At 51.3% G+C, this 23636-nt stretch overlaps 3 protein-coding genes across 4 annotated transcripts; 1 reads left to right on the top strand and 2 right to left on the bottom strand.

Moving 5' to 3' along the window:
* The first annotated feature begins 152 nt into the window (after window positions 1–152).
* Window positions 153–12106, top strand: ANKRD13A (ankyrin repeat domain 13A). Of its 2 annotated transcripts, none has more exons than XM_066199499.1 (16): window positions 153–349; window positions 653–760; window positions 2942–3074; window positions 3198–3322; window positions 3767–3812; window positions 4451–4594; window positions 4990–5185; window positions 5755–5821; window positions 5971–6052; window positions 6595–6653; window positions 7266–7402; window positions 7699–7856; window positions 8254–8358; window positions 8557–8708; window positions 8915–8979; window positions 9744–12106. In XM_066199499.1, exons 1-16 carry the CDS (start codon window positions 155–157, stop codon window positions 9940–9942), a joined length of 1971 nt encoding a protein of 656 aa, XP_066055596.1. In that variant the 5' UTR covers window positions 153–154; the 3' UTR covers window positions 9943–12106. The 2 variants fall into 2 exon arrangements, with proteins under 2 accessions (XP_066055596.1, XP_066055597.1); XM_066199500.1 differs by having other exon boundaries at window positions 263–349; window positions 615–760.
* Window positions 12107–12479: 373 nt separating this feature from the next.
* Window positions 12480–14813, bottom strand: CUNH12orf76 (chromosome unknown C12orf76 homolog). The gene is made up of 2 exons (XM_066199501.1): window positions 14684–14813; window positions 12480–14572 (listed from the first exon to the last, which is right to left on the bottom strand). Exons 1-2 carry the CDS (start codon window positions 14790–14792, stop codon window positions 14487–14489), a joined length of 195 nt encoding a protein of 64 aa, XP_066055598.1. The 5' UTR covers window positions 14793–14813; the 3' UTR covers window positions 12480–14486.
* Window positions 14814–15886: 1073 nt separating this feature from the next.
* LOC136298677 (sodium-dependent serotonin transporter-like) lies at window positions 15887–22820 on the bottom strand. Its single transcript, XM_066199586.1, has 13 exons — window positions 22646–22820; window positions 20806–20940; window positions 20501–20720; window positions 20213–20351; window positions 19884–20018; window positions 19103–19206; window positions 18733–18860; window positions 18527–18639; window positions 18180–18311; window positions 17986–18085; window positions 17698–17798; window positions 16180–16347; window positions 15887–15967 (listed from the first exon to the last, which is right to left on the bottom strand). Exons 1-13 carry the CDS (start codon window positions 22818–22820, stop codon window positions 15887–15889), a joined length of 1731 nt encoding a protein of 576 aa, XP_066055683.1.
* Between the last annotated feature and the right edge of the window lie 816 nt (window positions 22821–23636).

The following is a 23636-nucleotide window of genomic DNA, read 5'->3' as shown; positions in this document are numbered from 1 at the left end:
CTCCGGTAACGGGAGAGACGGGGCTTCGGAAGCCTGGTGGGAGAGGCCGCCGTGCAGCAAGCCCTGCCCTCACCCGCCATGGCGGGCGGGCGAGCGAAACCAAGGCCGGGCGAAGGCGGGGTGAGCGCTGAGCGCTCCCCCCGCGCGGAAGGCAATGGGACAGCTGCGGCCTGGACGTTCCATCTGTCGGCCCGCGGAGGGGGAGGGGGAGCAGCTTCCGCTTTCCCTGCGGTTGTCCGTGGCGGTGGAGTGCAGGGGACCGCGAGGAATCCCCCTGCTCCGGCCGCGCTGTAGTTCGTCCCAGCCGTCCCTGGAGGAACTGGGAAGAGGGACGGGGACGGCCGAGGGGGTGAGAGAGGGGAGACCCCCGGGAGCCGGGCTGAAGGGGCACCGGGAGGAGGCCCTCGGCAGCGGGGGGCTACGAGGGGCACCAGGAGCAGGGGAGACCCCCGCGGTGGGGTTTTGCAGGGGGCTCCCCTTAGAGAGGGGTGAAGGGTTCATAGGGGGTCGTGGCCCGGGCTCGCGCACACACGCACCTGGGTCAGGTGGGTGCCAGGAGAGACGAGAAGCTGAAGGGGTCAGGGCTTGAGTAACTTGGGGTCTCCGGCATCCAGAGAGGGAAGAGTGAGGGGCTCTGGCTGCCCCTCCCCAGGTGTGTGCCGGGATGAGCTCCCCAGGCGAGGCCAGCAGCGCCTTCCCCCTCCACGTCCTGGTCTGGAATAACGACTACAGGCGGCTGGACGAGGAGCTGCAGGACCAGGTAACGGGGGGCCCGGGCTCTGAGGGGGCTGCTGGGGGGCCTGGTGGCCCCAAAAAGAACTTTTGCCACAGTGCGGGGCTTGGTGGTCCTCGCTCGCTGCCGTACCAGGGAGGAGCACCCTGGTGGTACTGCCAGGAGCGTTCGCTGGGCTTGAGGGATCCCTGCGCTTCGCTACCTGTTTATTTGTGGTGTGGGAGCGATGTAAGGAGGTGTAGGAATATACTTTTAGCGTTAGATGCTATACGCTGGCTTCCCATCTGTAAAGCTTTGCTCCGAGCATTCCAGTGCAGCTGCAGAGTAGCTCTTTGGAGGAGTTAGGAGTCGCTCAGGGAGAGCAGTTGTGATGGACCTTAATGTATTTATTAAAGCAATAAATTGCGTTTTTCTTAACGGGAAGTTAGCGTGCAGCAAAGGTGGCTGCTGCTGCTGGACATCAAACCAGCCCCCACCTTGCTGAGCACCGTCAGTTCTCAGATTTGTCGCTGCCCAAGATCGGGGGTAGAGTTTTTATACTGGTCGGAATGTTTTCAGTATCTCTGGTTAAAAAAAAAAAAAAAAAAAAAAAAAAAAAAAAAAGGATCATTGTTCCACGCTGGAGAGTAGAAAACACAAAGCTGTCCCCTCTCTGGGACATGATGACGTAAGGAAACGGCCTGAAAGCTGCAGCAGAGCTCGAGCAGCAAAAATCCTTCTGGGTGAGCTGCTGTGGAAAAGCTCTGACAGGGGCTAGAGTGAGATACAGTTAACAAGCAGAGCTGATTAATTAATTATGCCTGACACCACAAGTACCTGAGCCCAAGACTAGCTGTGCCACCTCCTGACTGTCACCTGCAGTTCTAACAGTGCACCTGACTTACTAATTCCTGCTTAGAGCATGTTCCTGCCCTGGTTTGGGAGAATCTTTGGAATGCAGTCACTTTTTATCTGATTTATGTCACCTTATTGCATTAACAAAATCTTTGACCTCACTGGCACGTTGCTCCTGTGTGTTTATTTCTGACACCTGTGAGAGTTTGTGGTTAAATAGGGATCACTCAGCAGCTCCCACCTGTGGAATGCTGCTTCCTCCCTCCATTCCCTTTGGAAACCAACAGCGTGTGAAGATGGACTGTGTCTCTTACTTCCTTTACCTGCTTTTAAACACTTTTTTTTTATTTTCTTTGAAGTGTTCCAAAGATATCTTTCCCTCTGCTGCTTTGGGATGAGCTTTCTGCTACCGGAGGGATGTGTGAAGGGATTGAAGCCAGTTCCCAGCTGCAGCTGGAGTGGCAAACGGGGTCGGGCATGTGGGGACCAGGGAACAGCAACAAAGACAGTGAGGAGGGCCCCTTGGAGCCCTTTACCTGTCGGTGCTGCAGTGTTGGAGCTGCAGGAGGTGGGGAAGCAAATTAATTAATGTTCCACCCCAGAAGTGAAGATGCTTTCAAGCGAAGCTTTCCCACTCTGTGTGAGATATCCTGACTTGAAGCTGTCAGATAACGCTGTTAACATGCATAATAACCTTCCTTTCTCATTCTGCTATTGACTTTCCCCTTTTCCTTTAGTTATAGATGCTCTTCTGTTTCAAATCTCTAAGCTAATAGTGAAAAATGTGTAAGGTATGAGTATGTTGTGCTTGCATGTTTTGGATATTTGTGCCTGTGTAGTTTTATTTTTTTATTTTAGTGATGTGTAGAGAATGCCCTCACTCCTCATTGTGCTGTGTGTGCTTTGTGAAACACCATCTGCTTCTGTCCTTTCCAAAAGTGCTGTCCAAAATCCGTGTTGTGTGCCCTGTTGCCCTTTTTTGTCCCCTTTTCCCCCCATTTTGTTGTACAGTTTAAGCCCTCTGGGGTCTCAGGCTCTCGGCCGTCCGTGGGGTGACGCACACAAATGAGAACTCCCATCTCTTCCTGAGCCTTCTGGGGGGAGACGGGGGAAATTATGACAGAAAAAGAAATGAGCGGCATCAACAAGAACCGACAAGAACTCCTGCCCTACAGTTTTTTGTGTCACTTCATAGGCCCCGTTCTGCTTCTCCTTTTATTCACGTGGGGAAGCGAGACAGCCCCGCAGAAAGGCGGCGCAGTAGAGTTTGGGAGCGGATCCCTGGGAATGGCAGGGAATATTGACTCCTGGATGAGCCCTCTGTTGTGCAAGCTCTGATGAGCTGCTTTATTTCTCTCTCTTGGACACTGACAGGATGTTGACCAGCGGGATCCACGAGGCCGGACCTTGCTGCACTTGGCTGTTTCCTTGGGTTACATCGAATCTGCCAAGGTCCTCCTGCAGCACAAGGCGGACGTGACCAAGGAGAACGCGCAGGGATGGACGGGTGAGGACAGCCTGGGGAGCAACCTGGGCTGTGATTCTCTCAGTAGCAGATGTTCTTTGTTTTTAATGTGGAGTTTCGGTCAGCAAGCAAAGTGACACGAGGCTCTGGCCGTGTTTCTTTCAGTTTTGCACGAGGCTGTCAGCACAGGGGATCCAGAGATGGTCCAGCTGATCCTGCAGCACCGGGACTACCAGCAGACCTCCATGACCCTCGGAGGAGTTCCTGAATTACTGCAGAAAATTAATGAGGTAACGATTTATTGAAGTGTCAGCTCTCACTCCAGACTGAAATCACTACTTGAATTCTCATTCAAGTAGTTCAGTTAAGTGAACTACTGCAGTCAGCTGGGTAATTGTGTTTTGTTCCAACCTGCATTTTCCATAGTGCTGAGAGATATGTTTTCCTTGACTTTTTAAAAATCCTTTGTCATGTACTCCAACACTGGAGGCTGAATCTTGAAGGCATTACTGCCCCTCCAGTAAAACAAGGAAGAACAGCTCCTCAGAAGGTGGCAGGGTCAGGGCAGTGCCTTTGTTTGCTACTTCCAATTTCAGTTTTAGCATTTGCTTATCATTTCTCCAGTTCTGCTTTCCTTTTTTTTTTTTTTCCTTTATCTGAAATGTTCACAGGAAATGCTGCACTGAATGTCAAACTATTTCATGATGTATTCATCAGGTGTTTTCCTTCTGCAGACTCCTGACTTTTATGTGGAAATGAAATGGGAGTTCACTAGCTGGGGTAAGAATCCTGCTCCTTGTTACTAATTCCAAGCTGTAAAAATGAGTTACAAATATCCCACAACACAGGCAGGGAAATATCCGCTCCCCGGAATCCTCCTCTCCTCCATCTCTAAACAACCTCTTGTGCTTTTGTTGCACAATTATTCTTTGTTTCCTGTTTTTTGTTTTTGTTTTTTGTTTTTTGGTTTTTTTTTGGTTGGTTAGTTTTTGGTAGTGGAGAATTTAGCTGTTGTTGCAATTGCTGAAGACTTTTCTTGGGGGTTTTTTACCAAGAAAAAACCACAACTGAAGTGATCGTGTGTGGATGTATTGGCTGTTTGGGAAGTACCTGCTTTTCCCTGAGAGGAATGAACACTAGGCCTCACAGCTGACTAAATATTTCAAATATCAAACTGTTAGACTATCAGGCGTGGGATTTATGCCATTTCACACCTTTCAGTCTGAACAAATACCTTTTTCCTTTCCATTTCATCTTTAAATTAGGCTGCTTTTGCCCTAACCTGATTGCTCTTTAAGATAAAGAGGATCGGGATCTCACTTTTGGAATGACATTCCCAGGAGTGGACAATCCCTGTGCTTGAATTAATTTCCTCTGTTTTGCACATTTCCCCTTTCCATTTCTCCCATTTCTCCCAGTGCCCCTGGTTTCCCGGGTGTGCCCAAGCGATGTGTGCCGCATCTGGAAGAGCCGGGCCAAGCTGCGCGTTGACATCACCTTGCTGGGCTTCGAGAACATGAGCTGGGAGAGGGGCAGGAGGACTGTCATCTTCAAGGGAGAAGGTAAAGAGTTGACCTGTCTGCACCACTGATCCCCAAATACTGTGTGAGAACAGTGAGAAATCCTAGCTTTACACAAAAAAGGCCTCTGGTATTTTATGAAGGTTTTATGCTTATATTCATATGTCTCATAGAGATACTGTTTTATGATGGCTTGACTTCGCTTTGAGTAAATCTGAGGTAAAAGTTTGGTGATAAAGCTAAAATTTCAGTGTTTTTCTGTTTCCCTCCTCCATTTCTGCTGCCCTACATGTGAAAAATGATTTTAGTTCCATCTCCAAGTTTGATCTCAGCTCACTGCAGAAAGACCCGGGTTTGATACACGATACACCCCCAGCTTTTCACCCTGGAACACTTGCTGAGTTTTTCAACTTGAAATGTTGCCTTTTTTCCACCAGACACTGGTGGCTGGGCAGAGCTTATCGAGATCAACCACGATGAGAAGTTTGTCACGACAGAGAGGTTTGAGATCTCCCAGCACATGAAGCGTTTGACGCTGGGATCGATGACGCCCAAGAGGAAAGATGTGGAGAGGCGCCTTACATCTCCAATCATCAGCACGTGCCTTGATACCAAAAACATTGCTTTTGAAAGGTGAGACTAAGAGTTTCTCTTAGCAATTAAACATTTTGATGTTACGTTTGTTTTAATGACAAACTCACAAAAGCTTTGGTAATTAAAACTTTCAGGGCTGGGTCTGAAATTGCATTAAGCTTCACAAATCTCTAGATAAAGAAGTATGGGTTGGTCAAATTGCCACTATTCCTTGGCAAAAAGTTCCCAGTTGAAAGAAATCATTGGCAGAAAACTTCAAGTTTATTGTATTAGTAGGACAGAATCATAAGGGTTGGAAAAGGCCTCTAAGATTGAGAGAATTGCTCACTGCAAATTTCCATTTCACCCAAATCCACATGCTGGAATTGATGGACAAGAACTCAGATTTGGTAACAAATAAGTGAACTCTCACATGAATACTTTAGGTATGTGTGCACAGTGTGTCTTTTAACAGACACACATTTGTCTGTCTTCATGACTGCACCTATTTATCCAGGTATCTGGGATTAATAATTAAATGTTGTTTAAAATGAGGTTTAGAAGAACCAGCTGGGGGGCTGTGTGGAAATGCAGCTGTGTAGACACTTGTGGTGTTCCCTTTTTGTCAGAACCACGTCTGGATTCTGGGTATGGAGGACAGAAAAATCAGAAGGTGTCAATGGTTATGAAGCCAAGGTAAAGCCTGTTCTTAAAATCTCTTGGAAATGCCTGTCTGGTGTTGAGGTTGGTTCAGTTAGTGTTGTGTACATGATGTTTTACTGGGGAACTCTTCTTTTTTTTAACCTGTGGTGCTGCTTGGTTTTTGTCCCTGTATTTTTTGTAAGGTCTACATGGCAAACAACGTGAACGTGATCACACGGATCAGAACAGAACATTTAACAGAAGAGGAGAAGAGGAGATATAAAGGTATCTTCCCCATTGGAAAATTTGGAATAAACAGAAGCCTTTGGCTCTCTGATACCTCCTCTGTGTCTGAAGAACTGGGCAGACAAAGAAATTCTCTTCTATTGAAAGTTTACTGACAGTTTTAAAAGGCTGCACTTTTCTGCTCTGGAATGTATTCCTGCCCTTACTTCACTTTGGCCATGGATATAAGATTCACAGAGGCTTTGTTTGCTTGGAATTTTTCTTGTGGTCTACTAATTTCTTCTTGTATTTGAATTAGAGTAAAGGGTGACCAGCCAGTAACTTTGTATGGAAATCCTCTTGCCCTGGGGCCACTGGGGCTCATAAAGGTGTCTGCTAATCATAGAAATCACTGAAAAGCTTTTCTCAATTCTGTGTGTTATACCTGTTTCTTACCATCAGCTGTAGGTCCAGGGCTTGCCTGGTAAAGCTCACAGGAGATCTGAACAACTTCCCTTTGGGTTGGAAGCCTGACTTGAGTGCCAATTTTACTGCTAATTAATACTGATGGCTGTTTTTGTTTTCCCTCCTGTTGCCTGAAGCTGACAGGAACCCTCTGGAATCATTCCTGGGGACAGTGGAGCATGAATGTGGTGTTCAGGTGAGTGCCTGATGTCAGCACAGGTCACTGTGCCAACAGAAATTCCTGGTGTGTGGAGTCACCTCTTGTTTCCTTAGTTTGGCAGCAATTTTGATTATGAGGTTTTCATTTCCCCTGAGGATGTTTTTATTTGGTTGGAAGTGGGTGAACTTGAAGATCCCTTCCAACCCAAACCATTCCATGATTCCACATGGCTTTAGAAGCTCTCTTGCTTCTAAACTGCAAAAGAACAGTGGATAATGGATTTGCTGGCTCTCTGTTGGGATGGCATTGCACATTTACAGGGATTTAGAGATTTTGGGTTCAAATTCTCCATCAAAGTTTTAACTTTAATAAAGGATTTGGAGCCTGGACGTGGTGTGGCTCGTGTGTGTATTTCTAGTTGGTTTCCGGCTTTAAAGTATCTAAGTAGATTTTTCCTGTCTCTAACAAGCTTGGAGATTTCTAACCTCAGTAAAACCAGTCTAATAACAGCTGGTGTTTATGGCTGTGTGTTACTGTGTCTGAAATAGGGAAGGAGTTACTTCACAAAGGGTAAATGAAAAGTTTCTTGTGGGAGCCACTGTCTGTTCAGTACTTTTTAGGTTGTTATTTTTCTCTCTCTCCTTCTAGAGTACATCCAGGACAACAGAGTATGCTGCAATCAATAATCCCACTGATATCACTCTGGAGGAATACTTCAACCCAGAATTCGATTTGAATGGCAGGGACATAGGGAGACCAAAGGAGGTCACTGTTAGAACACAGAAGTGAGAAACACCATTTTAACTATTTCTAGTTTGTCTCTTCCCAGCTATCTAATCCCTGGAAACCATTTTTACAAATATCCACTGTGGTTTTCCCCCCAGTTTTCACACTTAATCAGAAGAGAGATCTTGAAGTATTCAGCTATAATCTATTTTTAATTCCAGTGAGTCAACACAAATATTTGGGCTGGTGCTGTAACTTGTTAGTAACCTCATGTCACTGCCCAACTGCCTGTTTTGCCTTGCATCTGTTCCTAAACTGTGAATTTAGGATGCTTTTATCCTACTTTTTCTTTAAGATTTAAAGCAACCTTGTGGATGAGTGAAGAGTTCCCCTTGTCTCTTATGGAACAAGTCACTCCAATCATTGACCTGATGGCCAGAACCAGTGCTCATTTTGCCAGACTTAGGGATTTCATCACTCTGGAGTTTCCACCAGGATTTCCTGTCAAAATCGGTAATATTTAGCAATTTTTATTGTAACACCTTGTCCATTTTTTTTCCCCTTGGTTTTGCCATATATTTTTTATATATGTATAAACCACATTGGCTTTTTACCTGTCTTGCTGCTACCTGAATGTTTTGCACATCTGGAGTCAATCCAGAAATATCATTTTAAAGGCAATGTCATTTCTGTGAGCTCCTTTCCTCTTAGCTTCAGTGCCTTAAATTTGGCAAATCTTAGAGGCAGATTGAGAATAACTAAAGCTACCTTCTTGGTGAAGTGAGTTTCTCTGTGCTTTCTCATTATAGGAAGCTGTTGTGGAATATATCCCATAATGATGTAAGGGTTTGATGTGGGTGTGGAAGGAAATAGGGGCTCTCATTTTGACAGAAATCTTGTACTCTTACAGAAGTTCCCCTGTTTCACGTGCTGAATGCCCGAATCACTTTTGAAAATGTCAACAGCTGCAGGACAGCTGAGGGGGCCTCCCCTGGAGGTGCACAGAGTGATGCAGGTAAGGGGTGGGAGGGTGCAGGGGTCCCACCTTTTTACATCCCTGTCCTTGGAATCTACAGAGGAGAGAGAAGCTGAACTGCAGGGAATGGAACAGGGGCCATGTGTTATTGCAAAAACCTTCATCAGAAGCTTTTCACTTACAACTTGTTACAAACAGGGCACAGTGTATTTTTTTAACTTTATTTGACTTCTGTAGGTGCTAATTTCGAGGTTGACCAGTCGGTGTTTGAGATCCCCAAATCCTACAACATCCAGGATGATGGCAGGAACATCCATGTGCAGGATGAGGATAATGAGATCATGCAGTTTGCCATCCAGCAGAGCTTGTTGGAGACTGGTGCAAATAAAGTGAGTGCTGGGGTCTGTGCAATGGCAGCTTGGGCAAGGACTGTGCAGCAAGAGCTGAAGGAAACCAGTGTAGGATCAGTTTTTCCTAAGACCTTTAGAAGATAAAAATAATGGATTTCAAAGAAGAAATAAAGGTGGGTTGCTTTCAGTGAGTTACTCTGCAGATCTGATAACTGCTGTGGAATTGTCTCTTTCCCTGTCTGTAGGAATTGGGGGTGCATTCCAATGGAGAAGTTGGATATTCCTCAGACCTCAATATGCAGTATCAGAGGTAAGTACCTTTTTTCACATCAAACCATGTAGTGACAGAACAAAAATACCTCCAACAGTAGCATGAAGCAATTTGGCTTTTTTTTTTTTTTTTTGTAAATGAGTAGCAAATGCTCAGAACTCGAGGTTTCTTCTTGTGCTTCTTCCAACTTTTCCAAGAAACAAGAACTCCAAACTGGGCTTCCCTAGCTTATGTTGTGTGGTTCTTTCCAGATGTTGGGCTGGTCTGTGCACACAACAGGTTCTTAACTCAATATACAAACCCAGTCCTTCTCTTCTGCTCTTAAAACTCTGAATTTGATCCCTCTGCATTGAATGTTTGGTTATTAGAGGCTGCACACTTCAAGGCAGCTCTTTATTTTCAAAATCCTCATGTAATCCTTAAAAACATAGATTTAATGAACACTTAAAAGTGGGTTCTGGTGTCTGTGGAGTCCTTCTGCAGTTAAGTGCAAAGAAACCAAAAACTGAATCTTCTGGGTTCTTCCGTAGATGGAAAATCCTTTAAACCAAGCAAGGATGCTTTTAGAGGCCCATTGAAAATATAACTGCTGGTATCTATGAAAGATCCAAAGGAATCCAGGTTTGACATTGGGAATTTTACAGGTGTAGGAACAGCTTGCTCTCATATCCTCAAACTGTTCTCTCCCCTCTGGGAGAGATTTTCAGGTTTGTGAGTGTAAAACAGTTACCAGGAAGGATCATTGCAACAAATATGAGACAGGCTGTCTCTTTTTACTTCTCAAAGTTGTTCTTTTCCATCAGGGCACTGCAGGAGAGCTTTCTGACAAGAACAGAGAACTCCTATAGCGGCAGCTCCAGTGAAACTTCCAGCTTTGAGAGAGACTTGCAGCTTGCCATGGAGTTGTCTGTGCGGGAGCAGGAGGAACAGGAGAAGCAGCGTCAGGAAAAGGAAGATGCAGAGCTTCAGCAAGTTCTACAGCTCTCTCTTGTGGAAAAATAGCTGCTAAGTGACCTCCTGAAGCAGGGATGACCAAATCTATGTAAAACTGGAGGTTTTCAGAGCTGTCAGTCTGAAGATCATTCCTGGATTGATTAAGGAAACATTTCACCTGCCTTCTAAGTTGGCATCAGCTGCAAAAACCTGATTTATTTTTGTCTGGGGGAGTTCTAGATCCCAGGACTCCACATTTGGATCCCCAACCATGCAGTCTTAGCTTTGAAGGAAATGTTTTTATCTAAATTTATTTATTGAAGAGCAGATGGAAATTTTGCTTTGCATCAGGATATAGGATTGCAGTAAAGCTTGAAAGCCTGATTTATGGGGAGTTCAGGAGGGAAACTTCATTACTTACCAAAGAAATACTCATCTGCTTCATTATTTCTTGATAATTCAAAGCCATTGCCTGTTTTTCCAGCTGTTTCATGGGAGAGCATCTCCCTGCCTGTACACACACACACACCAGTTTTTCATGCTGACAGATGTTTTCTGTTAGTTTTGTTTAGATGTGGTTATCTCTCCTCTAATTACTGAGATTTTTGGCTTAAGAGGGATAATTTTATACTTGAACAGCTCATCCAAGCTCCAGATTAAACTAGTGCTTTCTGAAAAAGGACAAAACAAGTAGCCAGTAAAATTTTAGATGCTGAAATGGGACCATCTGTCCAGTACAGCAGCAGTTTCTGCAGTGATTCCAAACCAGCTCGTTCCCTGGTCAGAGGGCAGCAAGAAATTAAGGGATAGACACAGGTGCTTCTTTGGGATCTCTCGGTGTGCATGGCTGAATGTGGGTGCTAAATGCAGCCAGGAAAAGAATTCAGGTGAGATGTTTGTGTGTCCTTATTGGAAGAGAAGTTTTAATTCTGCAAGGGAAACGTGTGTTGCTTTTTACAACCCCAGCGCTTGTCCTTCATGTGAATACATCTATTTTTTTACCTGAATATTTTTATTGATTTTAAACCAAGCCACTAGACCTACACTCATCAAAACTGGTCTTGTAATGATTCCTAGGTCTGTTTTAACCAGCTTTCCTCAGGTTTTTGGCCACACAGGATCTTTGTAGCTCTTTTATCTGCACTCCTCTCGGTGTTTACAGTACTCACACTGTGACTCTCAAGTGCACTCCACAGGTACACAATGAACAGCCACAGGAAAGCCTTACAGTTGTTCAATGTGAGCAATATCCCTCTGCTCTGGCTGGCAGGGCTGGAGGAACCTTTGGTACAGCTGCTCTGAGCTTGCTCCTAACACTGCTCCTGTTCCTCAGGCTAAACTGGGTGGTTTTGGGTGACCAGCTATTAATTAACCAATGTAAAATCACTGTAAAATGGACTTGATCATAACCACTGGGGCAGTTGGTAACTTGGAACCCTATTTTAAACAAATAATCCATTGTTTTACATAGGAAATTATTACAGTTCCTTCAGTGTACACCAGAACTGGCCTCTCCACACTGGTGGTGTTCCCTGGGACAACTTGTATTCCTATAAACAGCTTTCCTGGGTGCTGCAGGAATGGGGACTGTCCTGCACACGGACAGTGGGCTGGGTTGGAATTCCTTTCTTTGCAAAGGGGATTCCTGTGACTGTCACAGTTGGGAGAAGGGAACAGGCCTCGTGTTGAGCTCCTGACAGGGTAGGAGGTAGGAGATGGAGCCGTGGGCATTCCTCCAGAGGGAATAAAGTGTGCTGTTGCCTTTACAAACTCATCTGCCTGGCATTGCCTGTCTTCTGCTAAGCATTTCAAAGGTTACAAGAGGGGTAAAAATAGCATTTTTCAAGCTGACTTGTTCTGGTTTTATATTTAAACTAAAGAACATTGAGCACTTTCAGCTGAAGTTTTGTTACGCTCCTGCTTCTTAGTCTGGGACTGTAAAATAAATTGGATTTGCTTTTGGGTTGGTTTTTTTTTTTTTTCTTTGACATTTGTATAATTCCAGCTAAAACTAGAAGGCCCTGCTTCCCTCAGCCAGGTGCTGCTTCTCTTAAAGCCTGACTTAACCCTTTAAGTGTAAGATGGACATGCTCTGTGTGCTGGAGGAAAAACCAAAGGTACTGCACGTTACACCACACACAGATATCTTTTCTAACACTGTATTTGGAGTCTTTTTACTACTTATCTTTTTATTGTCTTTTTGTATATTAAAGTGACATTATCATCTATTAAATTGTCCAAGGTACTTCTGGCTTAGTGTGAATCAGACACATAATCCCCAGAACCACTTTTTGGATATTTTCAGCCATGTTTTGAGTCTCCCTGTCTTGAAAAGGGGGAAGCACATTAAGGCAGGGAAAGGAAGGAAAACCTATTAATTTCTCTCTGCACCTTCTTGTAAGAGACAAGCAGAGGGTTGTGAGTATGTTTAATACCAAGGCCAAGACTGTTGTGTAACAACACAGTCCAACCTCTGAGGCAGCTTGAGGCTGATGTAGGAAAGAGAAGCTCAGAGTTACAAACATGAGTAGCTTCTTTAAAACTGTGACCAGCTTCAAAAGTCCTTTCAGGTGGTGCTGTTAGTTCCTGAAAGCAAGACTGTGTGCTTTTTTGTGCTCTTGACCCCATTTCAAGGCTTTTTACAGCAGCAATCCATGATTTTCTTTATTTGGAAACCCTTCTTACACTGCTTTGACTGAGTTTTGATTCATAGCTGAGCTGCTGGAAACTGCACAGCCGTTGTAGGATGCGCTTCCATTGTGCTGTTAAATGGCTCCTTGCTGACAAACATCCATGGAAACGTTCCCCCAGCACTGCCATCCTGTTCCCTGGCTTTCCCCAGCACTGCCATCCCACTAAAAACAAGGTGGGAACCAGAGGTGGGAGCCAGGACAGGCTCACCCCTTTGTGCAGCTCCAGCCCAGTTCATAACAAACAGCACAGCCGTGAATAAATAAGAGCCTGGATTGTTTACTGAGCGTTTTATTTGTACAAAGAGGCATAGCAGGGAGTGAGGAATGAGAGCAAACAGGAATTCTGCTCCCGGGAATGCAGAGCTGGGGCTGGGAGCTTCACCATCCACCCCCGTGAGCAGCACAGGCTGCAGGCTAGGCTTCACAACGATGAAGGACGAGAAAAATCGGCAACGCAGGAGAATCAGTGAGCAAAAGGAGGAGCAGAAAGCAATAGAACAGTGCTGCCTTGCTGCCTCACTCTTGGATTAACAGCTCCATCTGTTCGAGGCCAGGCTCACTGTCATTTCACAAAACAGAACAGAAAATCTCTGTTCAATGCCAGCACTTGGTGTCCTTCAAACAGAACGGAAAACACCTCAGATGCAGCACAAGGGCTCAAGAACAGGTCAACAACAATTGTTCTGGGAGTTACATTTTAAAACTCTAAATAAATTACTAAGCAAAACACCCCTATGTTAAATATCAAAGTAATTAGTAAAATCCAGTTACTACTTGTAGCAGTGCAAAACAAAATAGCAGCATTCATATGGAAGTGGGATTCAGTGTAAACACTTGTTACTGAAACTGCATAAAATGGGTCTGGCTGGAGCTCAAACACTTCCAGAGCATCTACCTGGCTTGCAGACCTTTGGAGGCTCCTGTTTCCAGGACAGTGACCAGCACATGCTGGAATCCCTCATCTGCACCCCAGTTCCCAACAGGTTCAGCTGGGCTGGTTTCCTGGGAGGCTATTTGAGGCTTTTTAGCCAGGAATTAAAGCAAGTAACGTTGGGAATGAGAAGCCTGGCTGGGAAAACTACACCAGGATCGGGTCATGCATCAGTGTTTCTGCTCAGAGGCAAGAACGGACCAGACCCCTCCACCCACTGCTGGGTGGGTCACTGAGCTTTTGCCTTTGGAATACTTTTGAATGGGACCTTAAAGCTCATCCTGTTCTACCCCCTGCCCTGACAGGGACGCCCCCACTACCCCAGGTTGCTCCAGGCCCTATCCAACCACCAGCACTCAGTGTTCAAACAGGGATCTGAATTAATCAGACAGCAGAAAGTAGATGTGGTGTGACTGAGCACGTGGAGCTGTTCCTCGGACAATGTCCCCGGTCTCGGCCTGTTCCTGTGACAACAACGCAGGCCCCGGGTGCCAGCACGCCCCGGGGATGCTCTCGAGCACTCGCTGTCGCATCAGCCTCGCCAAAACGCTGGGATTTGGAAGGCAGGCGCGTTGCTCCAGCCCCTGCTCCGAGCCAGACGGGTTTGCTGTGCACACGCCCCCAGGAGCTCCAGGAGTCTGTTTGCTGAGGGAGGGGGTGATTTCCAGCACCCGGCCAGACCGTTGTTGGAAGCCACATCACGATGGAGCCATGTGATACAGCACGGGCAGAGAGGGGTGAAAAGCCACACTCGCCATCCTCAGGGCATCCCCAGCAGCTGACGGGAGCGGCGGCAGGACGGTGGGGACAGGAGGGGAGAACCGGGAGGGACCGGAGGGAGAACCTGCTGGGTCCGGGGCAGTGCCGGGATGCCGTGTACCGGGACGGGGGAACCGGCAGGACTGAAGCGGTGCTGGGATGGTGGACTCCAAGTGGAAGAACCAGGTAGAACGCAGCATTCTCTGGATGCCCCGGCGGGTCCCGCTCCGCTACCGCCGCCGGACGGGCCGGTAGACACAGATGGCCATGAGGATGATGGTGAGCAGGAGCGCGCTGAGGATGCTGCCCAGCAGCACTGCGGCGGGAAGAGAAAGAACATTAATTAAACACTCCCTGACCAACTCCCGAGCCCCCGGCCGGGTCGTGGCGGGGCTATTATCCGGTTCTCCCCCCCCCCGCTCCTCACCCAGGTTCTGGTGCTGCAGCACAGCGTAGGGCCGGCTGCGCTCCGCCGGGCCCGGGGACAGCGGGGACAGCGGGGACAGCGCCCAGCCCCGCGCCGCCGCCAGCCCCATCGCGCCGCGACACGGCACAAACGCCTGCGGTCCCCGGGCTTTGTGCGCCGGGCCCGGCCCTGCCCCTTCCTGCCGCCCGCCCCGCCCCGGGACCGGCCTTTCCGGGGGAGGGGGACCATGGAGCGGCCCCGGGAGCGGCCCCGGGAGCGGCCCCGGGAACGGCCCCGGGAACGGCCCCGGGAACGGCCCCGGGAACGGCCCCGGGAGCGGCTGTGCTCCTGCCCCGCGCATCCATCCCCGCGCGTCCCTGCACCCCCGTGGGCATCTTCTCCCTCCCGGAGCCCCGGGGTGTCCCCCCAAGCCCTGTGTGTTCCCCCAGGCTGTCATGAGCGTGGGTTCTTTCGAGTGTTTTATGAGCCCCGAACACCGAGGAACGGTGATGCTGCACTGGCCTGGGAAGCCGCGGCAGGTGACTGATCCACAGCAGCCCAGGGATGCATCACCCCGACCCAGGATTTGGGTTTAAAATGAGATATGATAAGGTCTTTCCCTCTTCAAATGCCTATTCCCTCTCTCCCCCGGAGTGGGGCGGCAGGAGGCACCGACCTGCCCGGCTTCAGCAGCACCCGGGACCCACCCCCGAGCTCGGGCAATTCCTCCGCCGGACTTTGGATCTTTGTAGCAGGACAAGGCGTGTCCGGACAGCGCCAGCCCCGCCGTGTCCCGCAGCCCAGCCCGAGCTCTGAGCCACGCACGGCGCTCCAGGAACACTGCAGGCGAACTCCGGCTCCTTTCCCTCCCCTCATCTCCGAGCATCGGCATCGGTTTTATTTTCCAAACACTACAGACATGCACAGGGGTCCGCGGGCACCTCCGAGAGAGGCGATTCCTCCATCTGTTCCGGGAGCTGGGGATCTCCTCCACTCCCCCGCCCCGGGTGTTTGGCCCCTTGGCTCCCGGCCCACAGCGATGGGTCCCGTTCTCCCTGCTGTGGGATCGCAGGTTTTCCTGCCAGCAGCGAGAACGGGGCTGTGCTTCCACCGGGGCGCTCGTGGAGATGCCGGGTCCGGTCCGTGGTGAGGATGAGGGGGGCGATGGCAGCTGTCCCGTGGCTGTGCCAAGGAAGGAGCCAGAGCAGTCTCCGTGTCCCCCGCCTACAGGATGGGGGCCATGCCCACCCCCTCTGCCTGGGGGGCTCTCGTCATCTTCTCGGGCCGAATGCAGACGGCGAGGCGCTGAGCCAGACACAAAACACAGGGAGGGCGTTTCCTCCCTGGCCGGAGCCACGCTCCTCCCCGCCCTTCCCAGGCGGCTCTCCCGGTGGGATTTAATTAACAAAGATGCTGAGGATGGCATCAACCACCTGCCTGGTTCCCCAACCCCCAGTGGGGTCCTTGCCCACCCCAGCCCACCCAGGAGCCGTGGGATTCTCCGAGCTGCTCCTGACCTGCTTGAGGGACCCCGGTGTCCAGACCAGCTTGTACACCATGTAGAGGGGGATGCAGATGAAGGAGGATGCTCCGATGAGGAATCCCACTGAGATGCTCCACTCGGGGTACTGGTAGTCAAAGAGGGTCAGGGGTGGCTGGTCCAGGAGGGAGCTGATGACTATGAACTGTAACAAGCAGACCCACAGGGGCCTGTGAGCAGTTTGTGCCCTTCACACAAAGACAGACATTGAGGGGTTGGAGAGTGTCCAGAGAAGGGAAGAGAGCTGGGGAAAGGGCTGGAGCACCAGGAGCAGCTGAGGGAACTGGAGGGGCTCAGCCTGGAGAAAAAGAGGCTCACAGGGAATCTTCTATCCCCCCACAACTCCCTGATAGGAGGGCGCAGCCCGGTGGGGATTGGACTCTGCTCCCAGGGAACAAAGGACAGAACCAGAGGAAATGGCCTCAAGTTGTGCCAGGTTACGTTGGACATCAGGGAAAATTCCTCACCCAAAGGGCTGTCCAGCCCTGGCACAGCTGCCCAGGGCAGTGGTGGAGTCCCCATCCCTGGAGGGATTTAACAGATGTGTAGATGTGGGCCTTGGGGACATGGGTGGTGGCCTTGGCAGTGCTGGGTAATGCTTGAACTCTTTGATCTTAGAGGACTTTTCCAAACTAAATAATTCCCTGATCTCCCCAGCCCTGGCACTGATGCCAGCTCACCCCATAGGTTATCAGGGTACAGGGATGGAACAAGATGACCTTTAAGGTCCCTTCCAGCCCTGACCGTTCTGTGATTCAATGATTCTGTGAAGACCATCCACATCCTGCTGCTCTCCCTGTGGTCCCAAATCCAGCGTGGACATCACAGGGACATCTCCCAGGCTGCCACCCCTGGCTGGGTGAGGGCTGGGGGCCTCTGTCTAACAAGCCCCGTGAGGTGGTGCCCTGCAAGGGCTGCTCAGCCCCGTGCTGAAACAAAACCGTTTGCTGTGTGCTTTGATGGTAACACTCCTCTCTTAATAACCAGGGCAAAGCGCTTAGAGCCATAATTAATCCTCACAAGGCCTCTTCTCCTGCAGATCCGGTGAGATTAGACCCCTCTGCCGACGGCAGCCTTTGAAGTGCCGTGGGAGCTGGCATTTCAAAGGGATAGATCCAGCCCAGCACACGGGAGATGGACCCGTGGCCGGCCCTGCCAGGGATGCTGCGTGCTGGGAGGATGAGACAAAGCTAAGCTTGCACCCGTGTGAGCACCCAGCTTTGCTCTGGAGCTGTGGAAAAGGCTGGAAAATGAACTTTCAGCTCCCTTTCTCAGTGAGGTCCTGGGGCTGTGGGCACTGTGGCAGCAGCACGGGGAGAACTGGCATGAGGTCCCACAGCCCTGTCCACTCTCCTGGCAGCTTGATCACCTCGTGTGAGTGAGAGGGGATTTATCCATGGCATGGGGAGCTGGGCAGCAGAGGGGAGTGGCTGCCTTACAGGGTGTCCAGAGGGACAGCAATGACCTTGTCCATAATTCAGCCATGGATACTCACTGCCAGCAAGGCCGGGCTGATGGCGACCCAGCACAGCTTCCAGAAGAGCCCCGGGGTGAAGCCCAGCATGGCTTTGACATCGTGGGAGAACCTCTGGATCCCTGCCAGAGGAGAGAGCCCTCACAGCCCCAGGATCCCGCTGGGGACATGGGTTCAGGGATATCCACACGGACACAACACCAGGAGCCACACACGGGGTCCAGTGCCCGGGATTCACTCACCTGTGCAGGGTCACACACCCGTGTAGGTGCCCACGGGGTGTTTTCCATGACAGAGGCAGTTTCTTACCATAAAACCAGGAGACAGCAATGGTTTCCAGGAGCACCACTGCCAGGATGGAGCAGCCAGCACCAAACTCTTCCAGCAGCTTCACCACGTAGGCCCCCCCCTGGAGCAGCATCGGGAGGGGGAGGCTGCAGACCCCACGGGGGTGAAGGAGGGGATGTGGGGGGCCAGGGCGGGGTGGTGCCAGTGGGACTCACGTAGGTGAGGGTGCTGAGGGAGCCCAGGAAACAGACTGTGATGAGGCCGAGGACGAAGAGCTCCCGTCGCCCTGCCAGGACCTGGGGGTACTCGTCCATCACGGCTGTGATCACGGCCTCCAAGCCTCCAAACTGCAAAGGAAATGCTGGCATGGGGTGGGGAGATGGGATGTGGGGACAGTCCTGCCCTCCAAGAAATTCTGCATGGCAGAGCAGGGGGTGTCCCATCCTTTTCCAACCCATCCCATCCCTTTCTAAGGCTGTAACTCCCCCTGCCACCCCACTATCAGCCATGGGACATGGCCACCCCTGTCCCTGCTGGGGACACTGGGCTGTCCCACTCCTACCGTGCTGTCCAGCCCCAAGGTGATCATCATCAGGAAGAAAATGATGGCGAAGAAGGTGGATCCCACCATGTTGGCAATTGCTTCAGGGTAGGTGATGAAGAGGAGGCTGGGCCCTAGGAGGGGACACTGGCTCGGTTGGCTGTTCTGTGGCACAGCCTTGGAGGTGGGAATTCACTTGGGGAAGAGGCTGCTGGAGGGCAGAGAACCTTTATCTCTGGCAACATCCTCCACCTCCACATCCCTCATTTCAGCCATGTAGCCCAGCACGGTGAAGATGACGAAGCCTGAGAGGAAGCTGGTGAGGCAGTTCACAGCGCTGGTGACAAGTGCATCCCTGGAAGGCAGAAAAGAGGGAGAGACCCCACTCCAGGTCAGCCCTCACCTCGCTCCAGCTGCCCTGGCCTTGCCCCACTGCAGTTCCCTCTCCTGGCCCCTCACACCAAAACCATCAGTGAAATGGGGAAAGATGCCCAGCCTGCAGCCACAGGGGCAGAGCTATTGGGATGTGGCAGTAGGGACCTGGAGCTGCCAGAATGTGCCTCCACTGCAGCTGTGCCCACTGGGATGGCCCCTCACCGGTAGCAGTTGTTGTGGAAATGGTTGTAACTGGCCAGAGCAAGGAGGACTCCAAATCCAGGACCCAAGGAGAAGAAGATCTGTGCAGCAGCATCCACCCAAACCTGGAGGGAGAAACAACAGGAGGATGGGCAGGGCAGGGGGTCCTTGGGGCTGGGAGGTGCCCCACAGTACCGATGGCATGGACACCCCATGGCACAGGAGTGGGGCTGTGCTGGCACTTGTGTCCAGAGCTCCTCTCCTGCCTGCCCTGTGCCCCCAGGAGATGTGCTGGGAGTTGAGGAGCTGCTGTGGCATGGAGTGAGCTCATTTCCACCCTGGGGCCCTGCAGCAGCAGAGCTCAGCAGTGTCACCTGTGCTCACCCACGCTCGGAGCAGGGATGGATGGAGGGGAGCCCCGAGCCTGCCGTGCCCACTCCTGCCCGGCACGTTCGGTGCTGGCAACACGGCCCTCATTACCTTTAATGAGAATTCTCAAGTGCTGCCTGGTAATTACCCACAGGAAGCCCATTGTCAGCCCAAGGGGGAGCACAGCACAAACAAAACCAGCCAGAATGAGATGGGTGATTCAATTACGGATTTACATTTGCAAGAGCCTGTCCAGGACGCCTCGTTTCTGTGGGAACAAGGGCCCCATTGCCCTGTGGTGGGGCCAGACCCGCGGGTGGGTGTCCTGGGGAGGGGTTCTGGGTGCTGCCATGCCCAGATGGGTGGGTGGGTGTCCTCTGGAGGGCTCTGGGTGCTGCCATGCCCCGGGCAGGGTGTCCCACCGTGCACTCACCGCTGTGCTCAGGAGCTTCCCCCAGTCTGGGCGCAGGTAGAAGACAACACCTCTCCAGGCTCCAGGCAGGGTGGCCCCTCGGATGAGCAGGATGAACAGGACAACGTAGGGCAGCGTGGCTGTCACCCACACCACCTGGGGGGAGGCAGATGTCACCCCATGGCACCACAGAGCACCCAAACCCTCGTGTTGAGCTCACTTGGGGTGGCCTCAGGGGCAGGGGCTGAGGAGAAGGTGACATTCCCTCTTCCACAGTCAGGTGGGTGGCAAGATCCTACCCGTGATGGGTCCCTCCTGCCCTGGCAGGGCAGTGCTGGAGCTCTCCTCACCTTCCCAGAGGTTTTCACCCCTTTCCACAGGCTAAAGTAGACGATGGTGAAGATGAGGAAGAGGCAGAGGAGCAGCTGCCAGCGGATCCCCCCGATGTCATGCAGACCCCCGGATTCCTGAATCTCCAGGACCTTCCTCCTGCAGGCAGGGATTCCCAGGGCTGGGAGCAGGCTCAACCCCAGGCACGCAGTCTGTGAGCTCCTCAGGAGCATTCCCACTCAGAGCCTGCTCCCGGAGCCCCCTCAGGGGTGCACCCAGCTCACACCATCCACATCCTGTGCCCTTACGTGTAAAACTCCTCGGCAGGGGACCTGGAGAAGTTGGTCCAGGTCACGTTGCTTTTCCCAAAGTAGTTGGTGCAGTCAGGGGTGTTCCAGGGGTTGTCACAGCTGGCCCAGGGCAGGGTGCCCGAGAAGGACGAGTAGAAGTAGTAGAGAGCCCAGGCAATGATGGTGTTGTAGTAGAAGGAGACGTAGAGGCCGATGATGCAGATGGCAAAGCCAATGCCTGGGAAAAGCAGGATGGGGCTCAGCCCTGGGACATGCCTTGGGGACTGGATTTGGGGTCATGGTGTCACCTGGGTGTCTCTCACCTTTAAAGATGGGGCAGATGCGCTTCCAGATGGGGATGGCGCCTGTCCTGTGGAACTGCCCCAGGGCCAGCTCCATGTAGAAGAGGGGCACCCCTCCAAAAACAGCCATCAGCGTATATGGGATGAGGAAGGCTCCTGCAGGATGGGGAGCACAGCAGGGTGACCGCCAGGCTGCCAGGGGACCACGGCATTGTCACCTCCTTCCCTCCCAGTGCTGCCTCAGCAGGTTTGGATGTGTTTGTGAGAAGCTTTGGGAATGATCTGGTCGGAGGAGCTCAGAGATGTGAGAGCCTGCTTGGTGTTCCAGCTTCCTGGGCTCCCAGGACAGCCCTGCTGGAGTCCCAGCCCTTGCTGGAGAGGCACCATTTGGCCAGGATGGAACAAAGAACCACACAAACCACTGGGGCGCAGGGGAGGGGACACCCAGCACCCCTCAGGTCTGGAAGAGTTTTGGAGGAAAATCTGACTTGAATATGCACAGGCACCCCAAGACACATAATTAACGCTGTAATCTGCATTATTCATAACATCCTCGTTTTTACTGGGGCTACGCTTGTACCCCATGGAGCTTTTGGAAGTGGAACTGCTCTCCGAGTTCTGCTGGGATTAGTTAATTTAACCCCCACGGCTCCTCCCTCTGACAGATGTGTGTGTGGTGTGGCATTCCCAGCACCCCAACATTCCCAGTATCCCCAAAACCCCCAGCACCTCCAGCACTCCCAGTATCCCAAATATCCCTGTCTCCTCCAATATCCCAAAAATCCTCAGCACCCTCCTGCAGCCCTCCTGTCTGCCTGGGCAGGACTGGCCTGACAGAACCAAGTGTTTTCAGTGTTTTCTTTCCAGGCAGAGCCTGGGTTGTGGGTGAGTCCAGTGCTGCCCATCCCAGTGTTCCCCCTCCATGGGGCTGTGCTCCCCCAGAGCTGCTCCCTGAACTCCTCACCCTCCCGTGTGTGTGGGGCAGGTGGAAACCACCCACCCGAACCACAAGCACACAGAGGGGCTCAGCTCTGCTCCCAATCCCACAGGAGCAACTGGCAAATAACTCTGTTTCAACGTGGGCACCTGGGATCCACAGTTTTGCCTTGAGTATGGAACTAATTACCTCTTTCTAATTTTCCCAAGCAGTAGAGGATGTTCCCCGAAAGCCGACTTTGGCAATTAAATCCGCTGCGCTTTCCCAAACAGCACAAAAATTCTCATCCCTCCTTTTGCATTTCCATGTGAGGGGGGTTTCTATCCTGTTCCATTCCAAGCAATTTATTTAGTTGTCATTTACTGAAGGTTTTCCCCTTCATGGTGTTTCTGTGTCTTCGCTTCCCATTGATCCCTCAAAGCCGAGGCTGCTCGTGAGGTCCAGCACTGCCAGCCAGGATCCACAGCAGGAGGGTGAGGATGATTTTAAACCAGGAGCCGTCCCAAAGGGCAGCTTCCCAGGGTCCCGAGATCATGAAGTGTGTGGATCTCCCAGCCCAAATTTACGGATCTTAATCCTTTTTTGCAGTTTGGACCATACTAATTTTCCCTTTATGTGATCCTAGAGCTGCTAACGCACCTCTAATCCCACTGGGATAGGAGGGAAAGACCAGGAAAGGAGGAAAGGACCCCAGAGAAGGAGGATGGAGGGAGTGGAGGATGATTCTGAATGAAGAAAGCCACAAACAGAAAAGAGATAGATGTCGGGAGAAGTTGGGTCGGTCTCTAAACCGCCCTGTCTAAAGTGGAGCAGCTGGAAACAAAGAAGGAAAAGAAAGAGTGGATTTTTCAGGGTGGGAAAGATGTAAAATGAGGAAAAAGGCACCTTATTTAAAGACTTAAATAAGCCCGGTGGTGTCCTTACCCCCTCCGTTCTGGTAGCAGATGTAAGGGAACCTCCAGACGTTGCCCAGATCGACAGCGAATCCGATGACGGAGAGGAGGAAATCCACCTTTTTGCTCCACTTGTCCCTGGGGTGGGTGTGGGGGTTTGGGGGTGTGGGACTGGCAGGGGGACCCAGGCAGGGCTGCTCTGCCATCCTGCCACCCCGGCAAATCCTGCAGGATTCAGGCTGAGTAACTTGGGGCCGGGAAGGATTTCTGTGTTGCTGATGACAGATCCGAGGAGGGGAGGGTCAGGCTGACTGCGCTTCCCCACCTCCCGCTGGAAACCCACGGCACGGAGAGCAGCCGGCAGGGAAACCAGAGCCGTGCTCTGATCAAAGGCAGCAGGGGAGAGCAGCCCCGGAGCGTGGGGACTAGCCTGACCCTGCAGGGACCACCATTATCCCGGAGGGAGCAGCCTGATCCTACAGGGTCCAGCATCATCCCACAGGGACCAGCCTGACCCTGCAGGGACCGGCATCACCTCACGGGGACTGGCCTCACCTTGTGTGAATAAACATCACCCCGTGGGTCCCACCCAGGGGAGGGGATTCCAGCTCGGTTTTGGGGCTGAGGTGATAAAATGGGACAGTGTTTCCTCCTCCTTCCTGAGAAATCCCTATTTCTCTCTCCTTGGTGTGTTTTGCTAAGGAGGTGACACTGATGCTTGCAGGGGAAATTTGGGAATCGTGGAGCGGTTTGGGTTGGAAGGGACCTTTAAAGGTCGTCTCATCCATCTGGGCTCGACGGGCCTCCCTGGGGTGTGAGTTGCTGGGGAAAAGCCACACGAAAGTGAAATAACTTCCGCAGCTGAGCTGTGACCAGGAGGGGATGGCAGTGTCCCCAAAACCACCTCTCTGCCCCGTGACTATTTCACAGCAACATTCATTGCAGTGAGACGTGTCTGGGCAGGGCTTGCACAGACCCGGGGTCACCGGGCTCACCCGGGGCTCTGGGGGCCTCCAGCCCCG

This window comes from Chamaea fasciata, unplaced genomic scaffold (genome assembly GCF_029207755.1).
Source record: "Chamaea fasciata isolate MVZ Bird 193981 ecotype frontalis unplaced genomic scaffold, bChaFas1.0.hap1 SCAF_18, whole genome shotgun sequence".
In the NCBI taxonomy this organism is placed as follows: Eukaryota; Metazoa; Chordata; class Aves; order Passeriformes; family Sylviidae; genus Chamaea; species Chamaea fasciata.
Note: the sequence above shows the minus strand (reverse complement) of the source record. Positions and strands in the feature narration are given on the sequence as shown.